The 26,412-nt window shown below is 43.1% G+C and overlaps 2 protein-coding genes across 2 annotated transcripts; both read left to right on the top strand.

Moving 5' to 3' along the window:
* Window positions 1–850: 850 nt before the first annotated feature.
* LOC104512188 (serpin B12-like) lies at window positions 851–1,547 on the top strand. The gene is made up of 2 exons (XM_010155070.1): window positions 851–1,018; window positions 1,143–1,547. The coding sequence occupies exons 1-2, from the start codon at window positions 869–871 to the stop codon at window positions 1,545–1,547; spliced, it is 555 nt and encodes a 184-aa protein (XP_010153372.1). The 5' UTR covers window positions 851–868.
* Window positions 1,548–19,228: 17,681 nt separating this feature from the next.
* LOC104512190 (leukocyte elastase inhibitor A-like) lies at window positions 19,229–23,553 on the top strand. The gene is made up of 6 exons (XM_010155073.1): window positions 19,229–19,396; window positions 20,550–20,678; window positions 21,510–21,627; window positions 21,961–22,103; window positions 22,823–22,990; window positions 23,149–23,553. Exons 1-6 carry the CDS (start codon window positions 19,229–19,231, stop codon window positions 23,551–23,553), a joined length of 1,131 nt encoding a protein of 376 aa, XP_010153375.1.
* The last annotated feature ends 2,859 nt before the right edge of the window (window positions 23,554–26,412 follow it).

The raw sequence follows: 26,412 nt of genomic DNA, 5'->3' as shown, positions 1-26,412 counted from the left end.
CTGGGAATCTATAACTGTCATACTGAGTACTTATATTTGTGACTTTTAAAATATATTTTTGAATATGGATACTGACAATGGTCTACCGCTGAGAACATTTGGTGCGCTGCTGCAGCAGGAGAAACTGTGAGTTAGGGAGAAGCTGTATAGATTCCTCTCCATGTGCTCATCAGCACTAGCAGGACATTTTTCTGAAAATATGTCATCTACCAAAATTATTCTTTCACTATTTTAGAAGTTAGCTAACTGTAAAAGGAAACTTGGATCTTTACACAGCTTTCAAACAACCCCATTGCAAAAAAGGCAAGATAACAAGACCTAGAAGAGCATGCCTGAGAAAGGCTATGATTTTGCTCTTATCCTGTTTATTGCTTCCTGTCTCAACAAACAGTCTGATAAATGACAGCCTGATTCTTGCAGTGCTATTTCTTCTTTATCCCAGGCCAAGTTAGGACTTGCAAATCCAACCTGCATCCGCCTATTTGAAAGTGTAACACGAACAACTTCACCACCTGATCAGTTGCAAGGAAATGGTGGGGTTTATTTGTTTGGTTGGTTTTTGCGTAGTTTTTTGTTTTGGGTTTGTTTGCTTTGTTTGATTGTTTGTTGTTTGTTTTGGTTTGATTTTTGGGTTCCCCCTCCCCTTCCTCCCAGAGAATTATCCCCTTTATTTATGCATGGCAAAGCTGATGTTCTGTGTGTCACTGTAGATGCAACAAAATAAAGAAAAATGTTTAGCCTAACAACAATTACTGCTGAAACTCAGACTCCTGACACTGCACCTGTAATAAGTTTAAAAGTTAAGGGTTGTATTGCTTAAGTGACCTTATAATTTTCTTTTAAACAGAATGAGAAAACAACTGTCCAGATGATGTATCAGAAAGGCATGTTTAAATTAGGCTACATTGAGGAGATGGGTGCTCAGGTCCTTGAACTCCCTTATGCTCAGAAGTCACTGAGCATGATCATCCTGCTGCCTGGTGACATGCCTGATGGATCTACCAGTGGGCTGGAGCAGGTAAGGCAGGATATATCAAGGAATATGGCTGAAAGCTGGTTGTCTGAATTAAGGCTGGGTAAAGACCTAAACTTTTCAAAGTTGCCCACCTATTTTAAGCAGCTCTTTTCTCCCCATCTTTTAGATTGAAAGCACAATGACCTATGAAAACTTAATGCTGTGGGCCTCTTCAGAGCACATGTTTGAGACAAGAGTAGAGGTATACCTCCCCCGATTCAAGCTTGAAGGCACCTTTAACCTCAATGAGGTATTACAGGAGATGGGGATGACTGACATCTTCACTGAATCAAAAGCTGATCTTTCTGATATGTCGTTTGCAAAATCTCTGGAGCTGTCAAACGTTGTCCATAAGACGTATGTGGAAGTCAATGAAGAGGGCACTGTAGCAGCAGCTGCTACAGGCGCTGTCATTGTGAGGAGGTCTCTTCCTCTCACAGAGGTGTTTATGGCTGACCACCCTTTCTTATTCTTTATTAGACACAATCCTACCAATATTATTCTTTTCTTTGGCAAACTCTGCTCACCTTAAAATCAGGGCCATTCTTTAACGTTGTGAGAGAAACCTGGATGAAAATCAGAAATAGCATTTATTTTTTTCCCAATGCATTTTTAATCTTTTGACAGCTAGTTTGCATCTCAAAGTAATCACTGAACGCAGTTATGCTGAGAGCACATCAACTGGATGCTCTGCCACTAGGCTCCTTGAATGGCAAATACTGACCAGAATCCAAAATTGGAGTAAATTTTGCTTTAACTTCACTTAACAGCCCAGCCATGTAGTATAACACAGTACCTTCCTGGGCTTGCAGAGGTGGAATTGGCATGGTGCTGTCTGAGGAGAGCTGCCTGCACACTTAACAGCCCAGCCATGTAGTATAACACAGTACCTTCCTGGGCTTGCAGAGGTGCTGTCTGAGGAGAACTGCCTGCAGCAATTTTCAGTAACTGCCAGTGAAAACAGAGTAGCCCCTGCTATGTATTTTTTGATTCCAACAGTAAACACAGCGTAGCTCCTGCTTTGTGTTTTTTGATTCCTGGCCAGCTGGGTCCTGGTCAGCAAAGAGGTGCTTTAGAGATGCTTTTTTCCTTATCTGTGTTCTGTAGCTGTGGCAAATCCTTTCCACAGTGGGGACCTGGCCATGATAATTCGCTTTCCTGTAGCAGCTGCCAAGTAGGAGATACTTATTTACGACTAAATATATCTATTTACTGACAACTGTACCACTTTCTCCCTGGTGATGTGTACTGAACCTGCCTTTGTGTCATTCTGCATTATATAAAAAGCTTATGCTAGAGGCAGCTTTGGCTTCATTTATTTATTTAGAGGTATGCCTACATCTAAAGTGTTGTCTTACCAATTGGAAGAATGATGTGGCTTTCATGAGCCCTGGATCTTTTTGTGTGAGTTTTTATTAGTAGCACTAGTTTTCATGATAATAACAGCAGGAACATTCACTCATGGATAAGGATTCTGCCCTCATGGACAACTCCAGGAAGGGAGTTGATTATAACAGTAATTATGTATACAGGAGGGCAGGATTTGGGCCCTCTTTGAATTGGGCTTTTCCTGCATTAATTTTTGAAATAAAAGCTCACAGAACAGTTGAGGTCATCTGGTCCACCTCCCCATGCTCAAGCAGCGACACCTCCAGCCAGTTGCACCATACCATGTCTAGACGGCTTTTGGATACCTCCAAGGATGGAGGCACCAACACACCTCTGGACAACCACGAAGCCCTTCCTAAGTTCTCAAATGACTCCAAAGAGAATTTTGTATGCACGGAGTCTGCAGGAACAGGGTACGAAAACACAGATTTTTAAAGAGGGTTAATTATTTACATAGTAAAGGCGGCTGCCTTTAATATGGGGATAAATCAAGTGATTTCAGTCTCAAGGAATAGAAGGAAAATGGTCTAAAGCACACCATTGAAGTTACTGAGGTGGAAAACTGTAGCCATGAGCTTCCAAGAAATGTGTTTTCTTCCTCGCATGCTGCTGTATGGTAGGTAAATCTTAACAATCTGAGGTGCAGATCTCCGTATTCTGAGAAATGAAGAAAGGTTCATTTCTAAAGGGGAGTGTAGATCATGGAAATCACAGTTAAACATAAACCAGGATGGTTTTTAGTCTGTGGGAGATTAATTAAAACTTGCCACTGGCTGATAGGGAGACATTACTGCTAATTTGCTGATTTAACATACATAACGTCTTCCTCAGAGGGGTTCTGCATGAGGTTTAACAAATTAACGTTTGCAATGTGCTTTGTGGCCCACGAAAAGGAAAAAAACCCATTAGCCATTCGCCATATAACTGAGTGTAAAGCACCCTCATGTTCTGCATTCACAGTTACCCCACAGCCGATGCACCGTAAGTTACTCGGGGCCCTTTGGGCAAGAAGGTCTAGGAAATGAGTGAAATAAACACTGAGCAAGAACAGACAGGAGCAGAGCAATAAAAGAGTCAAATAGACGAACTGCTCTTGACTGTGTAATGAAGGCGCAGTACAGCTGCAGCAGTAGTTCTCCAGGCTGTGTCCATGTTTCCCTTCTGGAGGCTGGCAGCCCAGTTTGCCTATTAGGCCATGTTTTTGTTACCTAAAGCTGCCATCATACAGTGTTTACATTCCCCGGGGAATGAAGCTCTGAGCACTGCAACCTCCGAAATCAACAATGTCTCTGAAAATGCAGGGATGGAGATTACTGTGATGAAGTGGCAAAATACCACAGGGGAAAAAACCCTTCCCTCTCTATTCCTGTCTTTCCCCAGAAATTAATATACAGTCCCTAGCCCTCAGCATATCCTTTTGTGGGCACCCTTGAGTTAGGAGTTTCTGATCACGCTGTGGGTTAACAGGGGGGTGCATCTGCACTTGCTACCAGTGAAGAATAAAGGAGCTTAGCCCTGAAGGTGAAAGAGAGGGGGAGGTTTGCAGTAAAACTCACTGTTAAGCACTGAGCTGGGCCGTTCCTGTGCCGCCAGACCACGGGAGCTGTGAAGATGTGTGGTGAGCCCTGCGCGGCGTAAAAAATGCAGCTGGGCCACTTCTGATATGTGGTTTTACTACTGCCAGAATCTCATGAACTGTGAAAAGAAGAAAAATGTTGTGAAGGAAAAAAACAAATGTCTGTGCAACCAAGGTTTTTTACGTTTTTTTCTCCCCTCAGCACAAACACTGCCGAAGGGAGTGCCTCTCTCCCCGCCAATCCGCATCCGTGCAAACGAGGTCCAGTGCCTCTTCCCACAGTGAGCAGCTCGCCTGGGGTGTAGGCATCCTCTTTGCAAAGGTTCAGATGCATTTGCTGCCCTGCCCCGTGTTGGACTGGGCGATCTTTAAAGGTCCCCCCCAACCCAAACACCGTTCTCTGGTTCTGTGTCTTGCACACCGGTTAGCTGAATTTGGCTAACCCCAGCAGACTCTGGTCGGTTCCTGATGTACAGCTGGTCAAACTGGTTTATAGCAACCACGTTGTTTCACAAAATATCTGAGTGGGTAAAAAACAGGCGAGTTCTTGGGTATCGTGTCTTAGACCCAAAATATACACACACATTCTAAAATCTCAAATTTATGATGCTTGTAAATAGGTTAACTTTTTTTTTCAGTTTTAATTAATTAATATTAACTATAATAATGTAATATTTGATACAATATAAAATTACCATATATCAAAGACTAGCCTTGACTGATGGCAGTGTAAGAAGTTTCATGCCTTCTGCACTATACAAGGTGCTATTCTACTGCAGCTGTAGAGTCAGTCACACAGTAACGGCAGCAGAATAATGTAGACTTTTAATGTCCATATTTGTTAAAAAATTGTCTCTAAGTAAATCCTTCATTTTATTTATTTGGTAAAGTATGCTCCTTTTCTATATGGAATTATAATAATTTCTAGCGGGTACTACATCAAAGTATTCGTAGGCTTTATGAAAACCAGATTCAGAAGTCACACTTCCTGACTCTATTTTTCCTTGTATAAGTAATGGGAAATCAGTGAATAACATGTTTAATGCACAGAATTATAGATGGCTTCAGAAAGAAGAAGCAACACTAAAATAATGATGTGGCTCTTCCAAACAGAACGTAGGCTGGCTTTAAGCATGTACATCCGAAAAGACAACTGAAAGAAAATATCTCTTTTCCTATGCATGTGGAAGTATGCAAAATCTGTAGGCATTTTGTTTCCACCTTCTGTAAATTCTCTAGCATCTAGCATTTTTCTTTGCTTGCTCTGAACTGCCCTGATGTGAGCAATTGGGTGCTTTGCCCATGCTGAAATCCAGGAATGAGGGGGAATGAGGCGCAAGTCCCCAGAGAACATCGAGTGAATGTGCTCAAAGCAGATCATGTGCAACTTATTCAAATTGGGTTCCTTGCAGATGCCCTTAGAGTGACTTCAGATTTTTAAAAGTGAAAATGACAGGTAACTTCTGTAGTGGTGAAATTCATGTGGCTCACAAGGTGAAGGGCCTGCCGTCAGTGTGTTCTATATCCTCGCTGGAATTAAAGCCTGCATCTCCCAGGAGAATGCACCAAGTACTGTCAGGCATTAGGCTGGGTGGGAAGACAGCCCACATTCCTTTAGAAGTTGTGCCCTTACTGAAATGAATGAAACTTAATAGTACAAGAGGAGAGCTCTAGAACTGACAACTGATAACCAGGACACCTAGTAGGTGAGTTCTGGTTTCCAGTCTCTTGGACTCCCTCACTTGACGGATGCAGTTTGGAAACAGGGTCCAGCTTTTTCATGCACTTACTCACCATTTTAAACATGCTGGAAAAGCACTACAGAAGGACCTCCATTGCTTATCCTGATGGATGCCTTCTCTTCTTGTGCAATGCCACGCCAGGCAGCTGGCTTTTGGCACAGCACTTGTTGCAGCCGGCAGCCTCGCAGTGCCTGCTGCAGCTCTGCATCCGTTCATGCCCTCAGCAGCTCTTTTTCCAAGCTCCTGCTCTGCTGCCTGTCATTCTGTCCCCTGCAATCTGTCAGCACAGAGCAGTCCCAACGCTGGTCAGCAATGACCAGTCTTGTCTTGTCCGCAGCCCTCAGCCTGCTGAGTGAGAAATTATCTTACTAAACGGTAGAGGGGTGTCCACTGATGTGAAAGACTTTCTCAGTCCAGAGTTTAATAACAGGGGAAAGTCCCCCAAATCATATTTCCAGATTCTATTAATAGCATTTGCAGATTATATTAATGCAATCATCATGTGATGTCTGTACGGGGGCTTAGCTGCCCTTTGCGCATTGGAGTCAACTGCCGGTATTCTGTGAGGAATATAATACTCTGCCTGGAGCAGTGCTGAGCACAGTGCCTGTTGTCCTAAAACAAACACCGTGTTCAGCCCCGCCCCCCCCCAACCTCAAGACACCAGGAGAAACACTGTCTAAAAGGCGACTGCTGCTTATGAAGCAGAACAGCCTCCAGGGCCAAGAGACCCTGGGCCAAGAGACTTGGTAAGTGCTTTGGCGGTGTGGCACCCATTTCACTGTTACAAATGACGACGAATACGAAGGATCCTCAAGACATACCCAGGAGCCTTTGGTGTGTCTCTCTCCTGTGCCCCCAGACAGGAGCAACTCCACTTTGCTGTCTTGTTGTTTTCTGCAAGCCGTCTGGAGATGCGGACTGAGAATGACTGTGGAGCTCAACAAAAGCCTCATGAGCCCCACATGCAATCAAGCCTAAAGGCAAAGCCATCTGTGCCTCAAGCTCCCCACACAGTTCTGCTGAAACAAGGGCTAAACCTAGGAGTTCAGAAACCAGATCCATAGCTGGAGTACAGCAGTGAATATTCAGAGCTGAGCGCCTCATCCGAAAGTGCTCTGATTGCAGTGTCCAGGCCTCTTTGTTGTCATCAGGAAAATCCACATCCAGCCTTGGAGGGGCAAAGGAACATGAGTCTGAACAAAGTTGCTGCTCCAGCTCAGTGCTCGGCCCTGCACAGGACCTGCAGTGCTGACCATACTGAGCTCTCCTAAGTGGGGCTGGTGGTGCCTTCCCTTCACCTCCTCTTGCCCTTTTCCTGCATGGAGTCAACGGAAAAAGCATGTTCCCTAAAATTCTTGCCATATGGGAACATCCTGGTGCCAGGATCTGTTCCCAAAGCTGTGTAACTGTGATTCCTTCTGGGCCAGGTCCTGTAGCACCTGGTTAGGCCTGCCATCTCCTGACCCACAGTCCAGGAGATGCTCAAAACTCAGGCTGGGACGTGCTGCTGAAGGCTGCCCTGTGCTCCCTCCGCTCTCTGGCTCCTGCTGACACAGAAAGAAAAACATGCCAAGATCCCCGAGACAGACAAACTGCCCGCACATGGGCAGTGCCAGATAAACCTAGCCCCCAGGCAGAGAAGCTGCTGGGGCACGGTCTGGATCATTGCCCCTCTCCTGGAAGGCCTGGGCTAGAGAAAAAAGAACGTTATGGTTATAGGCCCAGCTCTGTCATCTGCTGCAGGACCGCCAGAGCTCCCCACGAGACAGAGGTTATCAGACACATGTCAGGGAAAGGTGCCTCTCTGAACACTGCCTATCAGACTCTCATTTTCTGATTTGTTTCTGTTTCCCTGTTACTGTATGCTTTCTGCAGGTTGGAAGGCCTGGGCTAGAGAAAAAAGAACGTTATGGTTATAGGCCCAGCTCTGTCATCTGCTGCAGGACCGCCAGAGCTCCCCACGAGACAGAGGTTATCAGACACATGTCAGGGAAAGGTGCCTCTCTGAACACTGCCTATCAGACTCTCATTTTCTGATTTGTTTCTGTTTCCCTGTTACTGTATGCTTTCTGCAGGTGCTTGTCACATCTTTCAGATGGTTCCGCAGGGCAAGATAGCAAGATGCGGCAGGCCCAAAAAGGGCAAGATAACAAGATGCAGCAGCACCAACAGGATCCCTCCTCTCGATGAGAGAAAATCCCCACATTTCCTTCTTTCACTACTTGTGTCAGAGGGTGAAAACCAGAAGAGACTGGATTGTGTCTCCCACTTTGCTGTGGGACGTGAAAAGTCATTCTCCTGGTACTCTGCTGGCCCTCGATTTCCCCAGGCATGCTCCTTCTTCAGAAATAAACTGGACAGGGATCCAAAGGACACAGCAATCGGTTTCGATTTAAGATGGGGCAGGAGACTGCCCTCTATCAGCAAAGAAGCTGCTCGAGTCAGCTCTTCCCAAAAGAAGGTAAATTCCTCAGCCTTAGTTTTCCTCAGTGTAGCGGAAACAGAAGCTGGAGGGGAGCAAAGTGTGTTGCAGCCATGCAGAAAGGCAGGCAGCGGTGTTGCTGCCTACAGGGCTGACTTCCACATTTCATGGATGTGTCGATAAACCCCAGATGTAGGAAATATGTAGCCAAATTCTTTGCTCAAGTGAACAAGCTCACTTAACAGCAGGAGGGAATTTGGTAACACCCTTAAACGGCAAAAGGAGATAAATGGCAAGGCAGCTATCTTAGAAGTGCTGAGATGTGTATGATGTTGCTATTTCAAATTCAGGAGGCAGAGGAAGGCCTTTCCACATTTTTGTTTGGCTGTGACTTGGCAATGCAATTTGCTGGTCTCTCTGTTGTTTGCTTCCATATAATGTGCTTTACGTTTTACACAATATACAAACCAAAAAGAGGTTTAAGACAAAACACTTCAGTGAAGCAGAGTGTCTGAAGGCTGACCAATGCTTCTAAACCATATAGCAGTCCTCTCAAGAAAAACAGGATGTTGACTACATGAGCATATGTACATAGGGTACAGCTTTGATTAAAAACATCGAGGGCGTGAAAGTGAGTGAGAAGTTAACTGGAGCAGACAGGGGAAGAGCTAAACGGGTGCTTATTTGGGTCAGGTTGTGGGGTACATTTTGCTGTGATGTGCTAAGTGTGGTCTGAAACCTTCTCCCAGGAGCGAGTCGGTGCTTGGGGTGCTGTTTCCTGAGAATGGCACTGTGTTTCCAACTCTCTCCGCACTGCGTGCTCTGACCATGCCAGTGTTTGTGAGATGGATCATGTAGTTCTCCTGTTGTAGGTCTTGGTCACACCACCACGTGGTGCAGCAAGTGCCAGCTTCTGCCTGGACTTCTTCAAAGAGCTGAGCAAAGTGAGAAGAAATAAAAATATATTCTTCTCCTTGCTTAGCATCTCAGCTGCTCTGGGCATGGTCCAGCTGGGTGCTGGAGGCAAGACAGCCCAAGAGGTGGAAAAGGTGGGTTCCTTTCCCTTTTCCCAGGAACTGCTGGGATACAAGTATCTGGTATTCACAAGGTGATGCATCTGGGCTACAGGCAGGCCAGAAATGAAGAAGCTGTCAAATTTTCTCCTAGATAATATAAGAACAGCTCCTTTATCAATGGTAAAAACCAGGGCAACTGAGAGAAAGCAAAAATGGGGAGAGATGTAGCAAAGCTCATTTTCAGGGCAGTTCTGTAGACCTTTGTTACTCCAAGCATGTAGATAAGGAATTTGAATTGCAGAATGATGAAATTATATATAATACAAATTTCATGGCAGGATGGGGAAAACATACCATATGCTCATCCACATTATTCTGTGGCTTGAAGGAAAGCCTTTTTTTCCATGAGAACAAATTCTCTTTTCATACCTCCTCTGGAGCTGAATCAGTTTACATTGGCTGAAAATGTGACCTTGTGTTTTCAAATTGTACGCCTGCCAGTTCCTCACAGGGCTTGGCAGCTTGGGAAGGGTATTTGCAAATTCTAGTTTGTTTTCAGAAACTTGGGCACCAACAGTATGTGGATCATATTGGCTATCACACTCTACTTCTGTACCACAATACATCTGATTTCACTAATTGTAAGGACTGGCAAGAACATCCCCACATTAATTTTTAAGCTAATAACATATTAGACTACCAAGCAACTGCATAATTTGACTAGCTATGGAAATCATACCACAAAGATGGTCACGGGAATGAGGAAGAACAATTACTTTTAACATCCAGTCTGATGGACAAAAGTAATACCTTTCTCCTCAGAAGTGTGAAAATTATACAATGCTCTACAGGGCTAAGCAGCCCTGAAGGGCGTTTCAGGTTTCCAAGTCCATAATTTCTTGAAGTAGCTCTGTAGCTAACAATAGACACAGTGTTTTGGGTAGAGTGATTAGTGTAGTAATAAGTTCTTGGTCATGACTACCTCTACAATATTTACATTTTATGACCAGGGAGAAACTCCCAAACACTACATCTTGTGTGAAGGATAAATGACTAATAAGTATGTGCATGACTTAGTCAGTAGCATATGTCAAAGATGCCTGGTGGTAACTGTTCTACTTTACAGTCAGGATGATTTAGGCAGACGCACTACACAATCTCAAGGCTCCTTCCAGCCACACACTTCTGTAGTTCCTAATTAAAGCTAATTAATAGCTGCATGGAGTTGCCAAAGAACAGCAGACATTTGGTCAATGTTTCTGTTCAGAGTTATTGCAAGATTTGTTGGGAATGTATTTTTCATTCCTTTTTCATACATGTTACTCTTGGAAACTTCACTTGCCGTATGGACAACAGATTTTATTATCGGCTTCTTCTATACTAAAACCATCTCCCATCCATTGAGTTTTGCGTGGTTTGGTACCAGACCCCCAGAGGAAGGAGTCTGCATGCCATGTAGATTGTGGCCAGTGGCTGAATGCAGATTTTGCAGTAAGTCTTTCCCATTTCTTCAGGTACAAAATGTTTCTGAACAGTCCACTCTGCTTTACAGCTCAGCTCCAAGAACAATCTGAAAATGAACACCAACCTGTGTTGAATGAGTTGCATTCTCCAAAATGTTGGGGAATTCCTTGCCAAATTTCACTTAAACTAGCACTGTATAAATTCTTGCGGTACTCCCGAACCTTTGAAGAGATAACTTGTTCTATGATGATATGAAATACCTATCCCTTTATCAGTTATGAAACAATACATGTTTGTGGTAAGAGTTCATTGCTCTCCAACATCCTCAATAACATGGACAAAAGTTCAGGATTCTAAGGAGAAATGCTTAAATAGTAAAACCCAAGGGATTTCCTTTTCACGGGTGGATAAAGATGCCTAAACCCCATTTCTGTCCCTTGAAGCACCCCAAAGTCCACCAGAATAATGATAGATAAGTTTAATTTTGAATTTGTGCTCTGGGTTTTCATCATTTTCCAGGCTGCAGAATAGACCACGTGGAAGGATTATCAGGGCCTCCGTGGTGAAAAAACAAGAACCGATGTCCAGAGAGACCACTGAAAGATCATCTATTGACTGTTGCCTAGTTTGAAATGCCAAAATCCTGATGTTTCATCTCAGCAGAATTTTCATTCATGCCTAAATTTCATTGTTAAAAAATATAAGCAGTCGCTACCTATGTAGGAATGAACTTCAAAATGCAAATCAATGTCTTTTCCACTTTCGAAAACCCCAGACGACATCTCCATTGCATGAAAATAATATCTTCCAGTGGTTAATCAACATAGAAAACCAGCCCCTTTTAAAAAATGCAAAGGAAGTTTTCTACTGTCTTCATCACTGCACCCCACAATGATGGCTGACAAGAAAAGCTACATGTTGAGATGGATGAATGTTTAACTACTCGAGGTAGAGCTAGAAGAGGAATATTTATGGACATTCTGTATCTCACAGCTTTAAAAGATTTGGCTTATAAAACGATTTAAACTTCCACAAAGCCATGTTATCCAGAGACAGCATAAATGAGATTGTTCACAAAGCCTGGATCAGCTGGCATTATAAAATAGGCTCATAATGCAGAAATATTTATCTGTCTGGCCATAGCCCCTTACTTTGTGGAAGCCAGTTAAGAAGACACCTGCAGACATCCCTGCTTACAAAAGTAATTTCCTGTTAGTCATGGCTCACGAGCAGGTGAGAAAGGGTGTGAGCAGGGAAGGTACAACAGGCAGAACTGGCTGCACTTCTAGAGCTTTTTTTGGATGCCAATACGATAAGTGAATCAAAGATGAAGAATTTTTGGATGCTGTTTTGTATCCTGTCTAAATCTCCCTGGAGAGTGAAGGGATGCATTGCAATCAAGAAAAGATTTCCAGTGCACAAAGAAGTTCAGGTGAAAAAAACCACAGTGCTGAACTCACCTTTTCCTTGGCAAGTTGAAAGACCAGTATGAGGTGGTCCAAGTCTCTGCAAAGTTGACACTTACCAATTTCTTCATGCTGTTCCCAATAAATTCAGTAATTAATTCAGCAGTGCAATTTAGAAGGTGACACTTGTTTTTCACTAGGTTCTTGACTCATACAGCCCAAAAATCACAGGAATTAATATCAAAATCTGCTCATGTGGTGCTTCTCAAATGAACTGAGACCATCAGCAACATCTGAAGTCTCTCCCAATTCTTCATGAACTGCAAGAGGTATTTTTCCATCATGCTAAAGTTGCTGTGGGTCACCACAGATGCTTTGTCAGTATAATTGCTCTCATTTGATGTATAAGGCTTGTTCCTTTTTGTGATGCTTACTTAGCAGGTGTCTGGCAAATAGGGTGGGCCCTCTTTACTGCTGTAAGAACCACAGCAGTCCTTATTTTGTTCCTGCTGTTCAGCAACCCTACTTATCCAGTGGTACCTTTACTCACAGCCAACCTCAGACACATCAGGTACCCTGTAATTACCATCTGATCAGTGTCAGAGTGGTAGCAGAATTTGCATTTTGTCAGATGAAAGGGACAAGAGCCTTTGCCGTCAAGCTTGAGATCAGCCTCAACAAGAATCTGCTTCCCTGCAGACAGCAAGGGGAGCAAATGGCTGACAACTGTGAGAAAAAGCCAAGGGGGAACTGTAGCCATCCAGGCTTCTGCAGTGTGTCCACTTGCAGCAAAGAATAATCACAAGGGATATGCTGGTGTCCTGTTCTGTACAGAGTGAGCTGTTGCTTCTTGCTGTGAAATTGTGTTCTGCTGATTGGCATCACCAAGTGTATCTCTTGTTCCTTGTTTTGGCCTTCCTATGCTTATCCCATCCATGTCATCAGAACTCTTTGCATTTTATGACTTACATACAGAAGACTTCCTTCCCTTGGCCCCAGCTCTGAGGCCATAAGAAACACTGATAGAAATGTCTCTTCTAAGGGAAGCAAAAGTTTGAAACCTTCAGCCACAATGACTGCAAACAGGTAAACACTGCTGAACACAACTTGTCCCTAAGGATGTGGCACTATTAAGTTAGCAAATGTGATGCCCATCTACAGAACAAGTCTAGAAGGAGGATCCAGGGAAATACCGGCCTGTTAAGGTGACCTCGGTACTGGGGAAGGTTATGGAGCAGATCATCTTGAGGGCCATCACATGGCATGTACACGACAACCAGGTGATCAGGCCCAGTCAGCATGGGTTATGAAAGGCAGGTCCTGCTTGACTAACCTGATCTCCTTCTATGGCTTAGTGGACGAGGGAAAGGCTGTGGATGTTGTCTACTTAGATTTTAGTAAAGCCTTTGACACTGTTTTGCACACCATTCTCCAGGAGAAACTGGCTGCTTATGGCCTGGACAGGCGTACTCTTTGCTGGGTAAAACACTGGCTGGATGGCCAGGCCCAAGTTGTTGTGGTGAATGGAGTTAAATCCAGTTGGCGGCCGGTCACAAGTGGTGTTCCACAGAGCTGAATACTGGGTCCAGTTCTGTTTAATATCTTTATCAATGATCTGGATGAGGTGATCGAGTGCACCCTCGATAAATTCATAGGCAACACCAAGCTGGACGGGAGTGTTGATCTGCCCGAGGGTAGGAAGGCTCTGCAGAGGCATCAGGACAGGCTGGATAGATGGGCCGAGGCCAATTGTATAAGGTTCAATAAGGCCAAGTGCTGAGTCCTACACTCAGGTCACAACAACCCCATGGTGAGGCCACACTTCAAATCCTGTGTTCCCTTTTGGGACCCTCACTGCCAGAAGGACATTGAGGTGCTGGAGCATGTCTAGAGAAGGGCAACAGAGCTGGGGAAGGGTCTGGAGCACAAGTCCTGTGAGGAGCAGCTGAGGGAATCGTGGTTTTTTAGCCTGGAGAAGAGGAGGCTCAGGGGAGACCTTATCGCTCTCTACAGCTACCTGAAAGGGAGGCTGTAGTGAGGTGGGGGTTGGTCTCCCAACTGAGAAGTGATAGGATGAGAGGAAATGGCCTCATGTTGAGCCAGGGGAGGTTTAGATTGGATATTAGGAAAAATTTCTTCACTCAAAGGGTTTTCAGGAACTGGAAAGGGCTGCCCAGGGAAGTGGTGGAGTCCCATCCCTGGAGGTATTTAGGACACATGTGGATGCAGTGCTTATGGACATGGTTAGTGGTGGACTTGGCAGTGTTAGGCTAACGGTTGGACTTGGTGAACTTACAGGTCTTTTCCAACCTAAAAGATTCTGTGATTCTATTTTCAGTCTTATCTAAATGTGGGAAACATTCAGGGTAGGAAGAATCTCAGTCTGTGATCTGTACCTGAAAACAACTTTAACATGACAAGAATGTGACCACCAGTAAAAGGGCTGTCTTTGGAACCTGCATTCTCTCCAGAATAGTTCAATTAACTGAAACAAAATCTGCCACTTCTTTTGTACTTTTACATCTTTCCACACAACACATCTCAGCAACTACTTCTCTGTAGCATTTAAAAAAAGTCCTCCTGTTATTTAACCTGTCCTGTCAAGAGGCTTACCCTTGGAAAGGAATAAGGAGAGTCTCCTGATTCTGAGACTACAATGACTATCTTCAATCCTCTTCATTTTCCTCTAGCCAGTAATGAACCTTTGCATTATTCCAAAAGCAAGAAGGGAGTCACAGGGCTGACAGAGGTACTGCAGTCCAACTCCCTGCCCAAAGGCAGGATGACCTATCACTGTTGTTTTTCCCAGCAGGTGTTTGCCTACTGAGTCTCCTCAGAACCTACAATGAAGGAGATCCTTTAATCTACTTGAAGAAAAACTACAGTGTTTGCCATTAGAGAGTTATGCCTGTCTAAGCCACTCTCCAGCCTGCATTATACTAACCTGCAAGAGCAGAAAATGTCAAAGGAAGAGGCTAGGAGAGCAGCAGAAAATCTTCTTTCCTAGGAATTAATGCCAGTCCAGCTACTTCTTTAGCTATAACTTGACCACTGGCAGAAAATGATCCATGTGAAACAAACATCCACCAAATGGAGCAATGGAGCGACAGCTAATCTTCGGGATAATTCAGAATCTAGTATGAACGGAAGTACCTAAAGAAATAGAGAAATAGCAACGAAGAAACCTGTTTATTTAAGACAGTGAAGACGAGTTTAGATGTATCAGTAAGCTTATGCAGGGCTAAGAGTATAGTTTTTCAGCTAACACATTAGATAACTTGAACTCTACTTTGACAGATTCATATACAGAAGAATGAATTTTAAGGGGAGCTGTGGCCCACAAACCTGTGCCTAAAGAACACAATTTGCTGTGCTCCAGGATTGCAATTTTCCATTCATTATATTAATTTAGATTCAAAATTGTCAGTATTCCTGAAAGAGAAATACCTTGCGTCTTGCTGCTTGAAAACCATCCCCCTTCTTCTGTTCTGGGAGATGACTGGATGCTCCTCTAAGAGTTGTTGCATCTTGCTGCTCCAAATTGCACACTTTCTGCTGTTACTTTCCACAACATTTTTCCTCCAACTGTGCTATGCCTAGTGCTGAAACTAAGAATGCAGAGAAAAGCCCCACACTGCAGGAAAGGGAAACGCATCCGCCCGGCTCTGCTCGGCAGTTTCCTTTAGGCAGCAAGATGAGGAGCAGGCTCAGCAGCTGGGTTTTGAAGTGGCTTTGTGGAGAGCAGACACTTCCTCAGCAGGATCCAGGAAAGTGAAACAATGACTTTTTTGGGAAGTTTTCTTGCCCCAGCATTAAGCAAGCAACACTAGACTCCACAGCTTTCTTCCCTTCAGGCAGAATCTGTGCAGGTCTAACCCTCTTCTCAAGGCTTGAAAGAACAGCACATTTTTAATTTCTATTTTCTCCAAGGAAAGATATGAGAAAATTCAAATCAGAAAAGAAACAAACTCATGAGTATCTTATGACTGATGTGAAACTGCCTTCAGAGCTTCCTAAATACCAGAGAAGCCTATTATGTGATTGGGTTGACATGTAAGTATATGTTAGTAGTGATAACAAAGTACTTCTTACAAAACAGTGTTATAAGTCATGCAAATACTTGCTCACCCACACACCATATCAACCTAAATCACAGAATCACAGAATGGTTTGGGTTGGAAGGGACCTTAAAGATCACCTAGTTCCAACCCCCTTGCCATGGGCAGGGACACCTTCCACTAGACCAAGTTGCTCAAAGCCTCATCCAGCCTGGCCTTGAAGACATCCAGGGATGGGGCATCCACAGCTTCTCTGGGAAACATGTTCCAGTGCCTCAATGTGAAGAAAGAATTTTTTTTTTCCAGCAAAATAGCCCCAAAAGCATACTACTTCTTACTATTAGGTTGCTCTGACCCTGCTCCCTATGCCTTGCTGAAGCAATATAAGGCAAGGAACAGACTTCATCAGTCACTGATAAAAATGAGGAGTAATGAGAAGTCCTGGGCTAAACTTAGCTGGCCCATCAGTGGCCTGTGGAAAGCCTATCTGGACAAAACTCGCCCAGCTTCCCTGTAAACACACCTGCAGAATGCAAGGTTTTGAAAGAAGACTATGTGGACAGGTATAGCTTCTCTATGTTTTGCCCTTTGTGCCACAAATACCTTCCCTGCTTACAGGAGAAATATCATTTGAATGCCCGGGAGAGGAACAGGGCTCTCATATTTCCAACAGGAAAACCTAAGGAAGTGCAGATGATGCATGGGGGCCCCTAACTGCAATGTTAGTGTAGCACCCCAGGTGTAGCAGGCTTAGTCTGCACATGCTGTGAGGTTGATATGAAGGCACACAACATGTGCCGCGTCACTGCAACAACTGCAGAGTGCTCAGTGGCAGCGTACCCAATGTACCCGCTCAGCACGGTCGTGTTGTGAGTGTAGCGTACCCAGTGTACCCGCTCGGCACCGTCGTGTTGTGTGGGTACTGTGCATGCTCTTCTAGGGTGTCATGCAATCAAAAGCAAGATACTGTTTGTCCAAGAGGTTGGATATGCAACAAACTCTGGAAGAGATGGCTAAATCCCTATTCTCCTCTAAGGACAGAATTTCCAGATGAAGAAGAGAATCATAGCATCACAGAATGGTTTGGGTTGGAAGGGACCTTAAAGACCATCTAGTTCCAACCCCCCTGCCATGGGCAGGGACACCTTCCACTAGACCAGGTTGCTCAAAGCCTCATCCAGCCTGGCCTTGAAGACAGCCAGGGATGGGGCATCCACAGCTTCTCTGGGCAACCTGTTCCAGTGCCTCACCACCCTCTCCGTGAAGGATTTCTTCCTGATATCTAATCTAAACCTCCTTGCTTTCAATTTAAACCTGTTACCCCCTGTCCTGTCACTACAGGCCCTTGTAAAAAGTCCCCTCAAAGCTTGTAAAAAGTCCCCTACCAGAACAGGCAGGGAAAACTCCCTGGAAGGGATCTTTAAGAAAGAAGTATTGAGCAGCACACAACTGGAGCAGGAAAAGGGAATTGCCCTACCTCCCCTCTGGAACCACTGACTCATGTCACAATTGGCCAAATGGGTTCTCTTATATTGTACATTTTTCTTTCTTCTGCTACTGTGCCACCGGTAGAGGCTGTAATAATTAATTTCTATTACAAAAGCATATGAGTTTGCATTTGGTAGTGCTAATTCTGACAGCAACACACATCAAATTTTGTAGCATTTATTTTTTTACAGGTAAAACTGCTGAAAACTCCTCTTTTTTATAATTGCCTGGATTTTTTTTTTTTTTTTAAAAATCTCAGTATGCATTTGCAATTCTGACTTCTTTCTAAATTCCTGGGGATAAGGAAAAATTCAAGATTCCACAAAAGGTCCCCTAATTATACTAACTGCTTGCAACAGACAGGCATGTGATTCATCATGAATGAAAATTATGCTGCCACTGGGAGTGGCAATGACTTTATATCCCATTGCTCCAGTAGCCCTGTCATCAAGCTCAGCAGCCCAGTTGACACCATCAGTCCTGAGGAGAAGGTTAGTATCTCCCTGACCTTTAATTCTAACCTTTACAGATGACATAAACATGAAATGTCTAAAGATCGATATGTGCATTAGTGAGGTACCTATCTGCTCAGCACATATATGCTGTACATGCCAAATTTTGAGGAAGTGATAATATTTTCAAGATGCTGTGCAATGTTTTGGATTACATGAAAATGTTGATGAAGATGTGATTAACTTGTACAATGGCTTTACCAGGTGTGCTTCTAAAGAAGATTAAACCCAAACCTTTTCCCACTTCTGAATGATCCAGGTTGGTAATTTATGAGAACATAATCTTTCTATGTCATTCTGTATTTTAGGTATTTATATGCATAATTTAATTCTTCTTGTGTAATGGGGGAAAGGTGTCTCACATGTGGGGAGAAGGTTATTCAGACTCAGTAGGAATCAAAAGAAAAGGGACTTAGAATAGCTGGAAACCTTAAAATACTGAACTTTCTAAGGGATCAGATGCCTCTACATCGCTTTACTGGATGAAGACACTGGGAAAAGGCTTTCATAAGGAAGGAACTAGGTGGAAGATGTGAAGAGTTTTGCAGAACGTTCAAGATCATCTGTTACAATCATTGTGATCATAACCAAAATATGGTATCTGAGAAAAGTGTTAAAGCTGCAAATCTTGAAAATCTTGCTACGTGAGCCCATCAGAAGTTCAGTCTTCAGTATGTGAGGCACAGCTGATTAATATACACAAAGTTTTTAGAGACACACCAAGTGAGGTATGATCAAGGGGTGTAATTAATAAGCGCTATGCCCAGAGGTCTCGAGGCAAGAAAGACCAGGACCTAAGGTGAGCTGGCACTGTGGTTAGGACAGGGTTAGGTCCAAGTTACAAAGCCATAGCTATTGCCTAAGCCGGCGAAACAGCTGAACTCAGAATACTGTTTCTGAAAATGTGATTCTCCTGACACTCAGGGTGATGGCTTTCAGATGAGTGGTTTCAATCTGAAGTTCACTGTGAAATCCCAGATGTGACGAATCAGAAACCTTCCATAAAGTGCTGAACAATTCAGCCGTGCTGCTGCAGAAAACTCTCCCGTGCTCTACCAAGGCATCTCAGCTTAGCAGGTGTAAGGATGAGAAGCCTAAAACTTTGTTTTCCTTGTTGCAGGCAACTGCAGTGCCACAATGTGCTCTCTCAGCGCGGCCAATGCCAAGTTCTGTCTTGACTTTTTCAGAGAGCTGAGCAAAAGAAAAAGAAATGAAAACATCTTCTTCTCCCCACTAAGTCTCTCAGCTGCCTTTGGGATGGTTGTCCTTGGAGCCAGGGGGAGCACACTCAAGCAGATAGAGAAGGTGGGTTTCCTTTGCTCTGAGAAGGGGACGGTGGCAAGATATGAGCCAAGAGGCTGCTGACAGTACCATCTGATATTGTCCCTAAGCATCCAAAGGAGTGATGCACACAGACCTTTAAAAACACCCTCTCTTATGATATTCCTAATACCAAGCGTTTTCAGACTAAACATTATTAGAGTAATTGACCATTCAATGATTAGATCAGTGCTAGAGAAAGTGTTTTGGAGGTATCCCTCCACTCTTCAGGGCTCAGAAGTAGTGTCTCCCTTTAACACAGCCTTCTGCCTTCTCTGGACATTGAAAGTCACCTTTCTTAAGAGGAAATATTTCAATGATTTCATAAGCTCACCCTCTACAAAAACTTCTTGTTCTGATGATAAAGGACAAACACAACTTTCCCCATTGAGTGTGTCTGGCTGCGTTTTGGGATAGGCTTGCAATGCGCTGTTTCAGTGTCACTCAGCTGCATTCACCCAACATTTACATTGCAGGTATTTCATTTCAGTGAAGTTTTGAGCAGTACAAGCCAGGGAAATAGATACGCTCCTGAGAAGGTAAGACACCCTTGCAGCTCTAGGATGAAGTAACAGGTGCCGGTTTGTCAGCCCTTGCAAACCATCAGTTAATCAGAAAGCACGTCAGGGCTGAGCAGCCTCTGTCTAGATTTGCAAACCTGCTTATTACTGTTCTTTTATTAGTTATTTAAGGGGCCTTGCAAGATCACACATTTCAACAGCAAAGCCTTGTTATGACAGGTTTCTAACCAAAATGTCAGTACCAATCTAAAAACATGGTAAGTGTTTAAGTTGCCTCCTGCAATTTAAGGGCTACTGGGCATGCCAAACACACCTCGGAGCTTGTTCCTCCCTCCCAGGCTCTGAGCCAGCATATTATTGCTCAGCATGCACAGAGACATCACTGCTGGTTACAGTGGGATTTGGAGGTGGGGTAGTGCAGGCCTGAAGGGAAATCATTTTGCAATTCTGGTACTGGAGGATTTGGAGGTGGTGTCTCGATGCATTTATTCCAATGCTCACATCAACTGGGTGGAGTCAGGCTCCTCATACAGAGAGAGATTGCAATTCCCCCTTGGGTCCAGCTTTGCATAGGAAAGCTCAAGTCTACCATGAAGCTTCTGCTTTCCCATTTGAAGTGTGAAGAAGCTGAAGGAGTCCATTCCCAGTTCCAGGCCCTGCTGGCTGCGGTCAGTGAACCCAGACCAGGCTGCTCTCTCACCATTGCCAACAGGCTCTTTGGAGAAATTACTTATCCGTTCTTCCAGGTAAGTGGCTGTGGTGTCCATCTGAATTGGGAGTTACAAGCTCAGCAGCATTTCTTCCATCATAAAGAACAAAGGGAAATGAAACTCAATGGCACGGTCAGGGTGTGCTGCCAAATGACTGCACCCCACAGCTCTTGCTGTCAGGAAGCCTTTCCATCCCAATGGCTCCGTGGTTAGACACGGGGAACAGCAGAGCACTGTGAATCTGCGACTTGAAAGCATTTATATAAAGGAACAGATCCACGGTAACAGCTCGCTCTGGGCATTCCAGAAATGTGCTAGCTTTAATCACTGTCAATATACCCCAGTGTCTAACAGAGCTGGCACTTGCTGCGCCATTTCTATCCAGGGAACAAAGCTCTGTGACCAGCAGAAGACAGTTTTCCTCACCCAGTAATAGAATTATTGTACTCACTCTTCCACCTTTCCTTCAGTCTGCAAATATGGGACTCTCTGATCCCTGTTATTTGTTCGAAATAAGGTAACCTTCTTCATTTGGTGGTTGGGGGAAGACAGGCAACATAGCAATGATACATAAGCTTAAAGAAAGGCCAGGTTTTGTTCTTAGATGTTGTTTCCTGTGCTGAGACATTTCTGCTGCTTGGTACAGCTTGAAAATACAGAAAAATATATTTCCAAATATGTTTTTTATAAATCGTTTCTCTCTAAAAACTGAATGCTTGGGTTATTTCAAGGAATTTTTAATATATGCCTTTTTTATTCATTCCCTTCTTGCTGGTCTACTACATGGAATTATCTTGAAGCCATGAAATTATCCATCTTATAAAAAACATCACATTGTGATAAACTTCTGTCATTTGTACCTTCCAGCAATACTTGGATTCCACAAAGAAATTCTATCGAGCAGAACTGGAACCAGTCGATTTTAAATACACTGAAGAAGAAGCCAGAGAGAAGATTAACTTCTGGGTGGAAAATGAGACAAAAGGTAAAGAAAAAAATGTGCAGGTTGCTTGAATTTCAACTGAACCAGTTAGGAATATCATGTCTGAACTTCAGCTTCCACCTTTCCTTTTTCCAAAGGTAGCAAGATTTTTATATATTAAACACTTAATGCACTTTTTTGCTCACTAGGAAATAAACGAAGGAAGAATCGCAAAAATGCCTTGAGTTCCTGGCTTAAAAAGCTGTAATAAACTTTTTGTTATTTGTCTTACAGCATTATACTACTTCTCAAATTTACAGAAATAATTATTAATAGTCAAATGCAGCTGATTGCCCGAACAAAGGAATAATTCTTTTCAATTTATTATTTTTAAAGGTAAAATCAAAGACCTATTTGCTGCTGGGTTTATTGATCCCTCTACTGTACTTGTCCTGGTCAATGCTATATATTTTAAAGGAAAGTGGGCAGTAGAATTTAAGAAAGAAGACACTAAGGAAGCATATTTCCAACTGAACAAGGTACAGTATGGGCAGGAACTGGAACAGGTGGGAGATGGAAATCAGATGTCTGTCTCCTGTAACAACAGATGGGAGCTTTCCTCCTCTATGTCATCCCATGAGAAAACGCTGGTCTTCAGTTGGAACAATAGAAAGCTACATCTTCTCCCCAGTTTGATAACCAAATATGTAACTGTTTCTATCAGTTCGCATCAGAAGTGGGTCTCGTGCAGCTGAGCTCCTGGTTGGGTCTAAATCACTGAGCACAGGCTTGAACTTTGTTGGGGATTTTGCAACTAAGGATGCTTTTTCAAACACAGTCTGCTTTGGGACTGAACTTGAGGATTCTGTTCCTCTGATACCATTTACTGACAGAACAGTGTTTGTTTTCAGGAAAACATGAGCTAATGAGAAAATATGTCAGGTGAACGCATACATTATTCATGAAGAATTTAGATTCATGGTTGCATCAGATGCAGCGGTGTCCTCATCTGACATTCCAGAAAAAAGGACATAATGCGGGGTTTGTGAGAACAAGTAGAAATGGAAAAATAGGTTTTATGCCTCTAAAATAGATAACTTCATTGGAGCTACAGTTAAGAGAGAGGAACGCATAATGCTACAGGTACATTAAACCCATGACCCCTGTAAATGTGTCTGGACTGAACTCTAATACTGAAGCTGACTAAAACCAGGGTGATAATCTCTGTATATTCTGTTTAATGTTTCATGCATTCCAGAATGAGAAGAGGACAGTGCAGATGATGTTTCAAGAAGGTTATTTTAACATGGCCATCATAGAGGAACTGAAAATGAAAGTGATAGAGCTCCCGTACTTTAATAATGAACTGAGCATGTTCATTCTTCTTCCTGAAGTTGTCTGTGAGGACTTTACTGGCCTAGAACAGGTAACGCTTCCTTTTCTCTGTAGTAGCGTGCATAAGGGCTGCAAACAGAGCAATATTTTAACATTTGCTCCAGTGTGGTCAGGAGACAAGTGGGAAAAACTGAACCTTATTATCTTTTCTTTTTGTTCATTATCATTATTATCGATACCGTCTTACAGCTTGAATGCACCCTCACATATGAAAAACTAGCAGGATGGACCAGCTCGGCCAGGATGCAACATTTGAAAGTGAAGGTGTACCTGCCGCAGTTCAAGATGGAGGAAAGTTATCTTCTCAACAAAACCCTCCAGGAGATGGGCTTGATGAATGTTTTTGACTGGGGAAAAGCTGATCTGTCGGGAATCTCTAGGAAAGATGGTTTGGTTGTGTCCAAGGCCATCCAGAAGTCCTTCGTGGAAGTCAGTGAGGAGGGCACTGAAGCAGTTGGTGCCATGGGGCTTTTTCCAGTGCCTCTGTGTAGCCCAGTTTCTTATGAGTTCAAAGCTGACCATCCATTCCTCTTCTTCATCAGACACAATCCAACCAACACTATTCTCTTCTTTGGAAGATATATCTCCCCTTAAGTGGCAGTTATTTTGGAAATTTGATCTTTCTCCCCATTAACAGCCCCATTGGCAAGTACTGACAGCAAAAGACGAGCACATTTTTGCTAGGCTTTATCCTAATGTGTTAATTTGCTGCAAAAAAGACTATCAGATAAGAGCCAATTAGTTATAAAACCCTAAAGAACTTTAACTATTTTCTTTCTGTCATCAACTTCAGGCATGTTTTACTTTCAGGAAGCCTCACTAAAATGGCATCTACCTTAAAATACAGTATGTGATATTTGCAAAGAGCTGTAGGCCTCTAGAGACATCTGCATAGAAAAACTTATTTTGAGCCTTTCCTAATGTAGCATGTCTCCAACGATCCATGATTTTGGTGCCCTAAAGATGAGTGATACATTCTCCCATGTGAAGGAGACAGAAGGATAGGGATCTGCATTAAAAGAATAAACTCAGGTATTTGGTGTCTTTTAGCTTTACCTACACAATCCCTGTGTAGGTTTCAAGGAAAATGCCACTTTGTCTGGGAGTAGCAAAGTATTCCTGTGGAACTCTCTTTAAACGTTGATTTGTGGTTCAAGCTGGAATTCTCAGGATTTGTTCTCAGAGAGCAGAGAAAGAAGACGACTTTTTTTGATGTAATTTTGTGTGTTCTTAAGCAGGGCAGACCCACTGTTTATTTTTGTTTTTACTGTGAGAAACCCTGTATGTGCTAGAAAGTTCTGCAACTTCTTCATAAACTTCCACGTAACAAAAAATCAGGGTTTCAGAATAATGGGAGGCCTTTTCTGACAAGGCCTGCTCTGTGATGGCTGTGAATCAGACACTTAATTCCCACATAAAAATTTAAGCAGTGATCAGCCATCCTCACTGCTAAAACCCAGATCTCTTTGTGGCTCAGATGAGTTTCTTGATCCATCTATTTTATTCCTTATTAGCATAAAAAATCTAATTAAAAAACCTATAGTAATGGTATTTAGATGGGTAGCCTGCACTTGTTCCATTTATCATGATAAAACCACTGCAAAGTAAATACTAAATATAGTAGTCTGCAGAATTAAATGGACAGAGGAATAGTCTAATATAGCAAGAAAAGTAAAGGTAATCCTTAAAAAATGTAAGTGATGCTGAAGTTTACCTCCAATCTTTATAAAATTCTTCATGCTAAAGATTCTTCATCCTGGAGAATTTGACACTAGGATAGGTAAACCCTGAACCTCACCTACTGCTTCTTTCTTGCATTTGATTTTACCAGGGAATTAAGAGTGCAGTTTTAGGACATGGCTGAGCCAGTCTAATGCCACTGAGGAGGAGGACACTGTACTCCTTGTCTTATTCTTTCCACGTGTTCCTGCTACCCCCCTTACGCTACCACTATTATATTCCTGACTTGGTGATGAGCACTTCTCTGAGATGTAAATCATGAGGAAAATTTTTGGCAAAGTCAATTTCCTTGCTTACACCACCTCCAGGATGTTGTGGAGTAGGTGGTGGGAAGGCATAGCGAGGGGTTACAGAGAAAAGAGCAGCTTGCCCAATTTGGCAGCAGGCAATATGCAAAATCTACAGATAAAAAAAATACTTGCTTTTAAAGGGAAAATATTCCACCTCTTTGATGACTCACTCTTCCTGTTGCTTGCTGATGGGAAGAAGGTAAATACTGGGAGCCCACTAGTGTCAGAACTGCGGATTCAAAGGGCTCTTCCAAATGCTGACACGTGCAAGAAAAATTACAGTAAATTACAGTACTCGACACAAATTCAATTGCTAAATAAAGCAGACTCGTGATAGTCTGCGGAACTGTCTCACATGGCTGCAATTTCAGTGTGGAATACAGCCTGAAATAGTAAAATTGCCAGTAGAGACTCTGTTTTCACATCAATTAGCTGGTAAGAGAAGAGAACACCAAACACTGGCTGTGGGCTCTTCTGATGAATAGGGTATACAGAAAATAGCCATGCATGTTTTTCAGTGACTCTCATTGGTGTTTTGTATATAGCTGGTTTGTCTCAAATATAAACCGCTTACACTAAAAACAAAAAAAAAAAGTTAGATGAATGGTCTTAAAATGTATTAGCTTGCACAATCAGACCTATATATTTTCAGATAAAATGTAAAAGAAAAGCAATTAATGGCACATGTGATAAAGGTAAGTGCTGCGAAATATTATCCCAAAAAGCATGAGCCTCACAAGAGGAAAAGAAATTCTGTGTGTGAGCAAAGAAGACGGTGTTGCTGAAACAAGGGATGTCACTTAGCTTGCTACAGCAGAAGTAGTCACTTATGATCTTTGTATTCTTTTGTATTAAACTTGCTCCAGGGATAGCTAGATAACTTCAAAACCAGGAAGAGAATACAGTATAAATAATATTAAAAAAGGTATTTTCTTTTCACTTAGTATTTTTTCCAACTGTAATTTTAATATATAAAATGTTTAAAAACTATGTTGACAACAATCAGGAGCTGTAAAGAAGCCTCTTGTGATTGCGCAGTGGTAGCAGCTCCTCGTGTAGAGGGCAATCCTCCTGCAAACTCAGAGATGTTTGCTTAAAGACGGAAGGTAAACACTCCATTCCGGCAGCAAGTGCTACTCCTGTGGGGAACTGTAGCTTGTCCCACACTAGACAGATATGTGTTTTTCCATGGTCTGATTACTGAGTAACTCTCAGTTACTCAGTACATACTCAGTTACATACTTGCCTTTCCATTGGACTCTAAGCTCTCTGATGGAGCAGCCCTGAGGAGCAAGACTTGGGGGCAGTGGTGGGCGAAAAGCTGAACATGAGCTGGCAGTGTGCGCTGGCAGCCCAGAAAGCCAACTGTATCCTGGGCTGTATCCAGAGAAGTGTGGCCAGCAGGTCGAGGGAGGGGATTCTG

The sequence above is a fragment of the Eurypyga helias genome, unplaced genomic scaffold (assembly GCF_000690775.1).
Source record: "Eurypyga helias isolate BGI_N326 unplaced genomic scaffold, ASM69077v1 scaffold32727, whole genome shotgun sequence".
NCBI lineage: Eukaryota > Metazoa > Chordata > Aves > Eurypygiformes > Eurypygidae > Eurypyga > Eurypyga helias.
The sequence above is the reverse complement of the archived record's forward strand: the minus strand, read 5'-3'. Positions and strand labels throughout refer to the sequence as shown.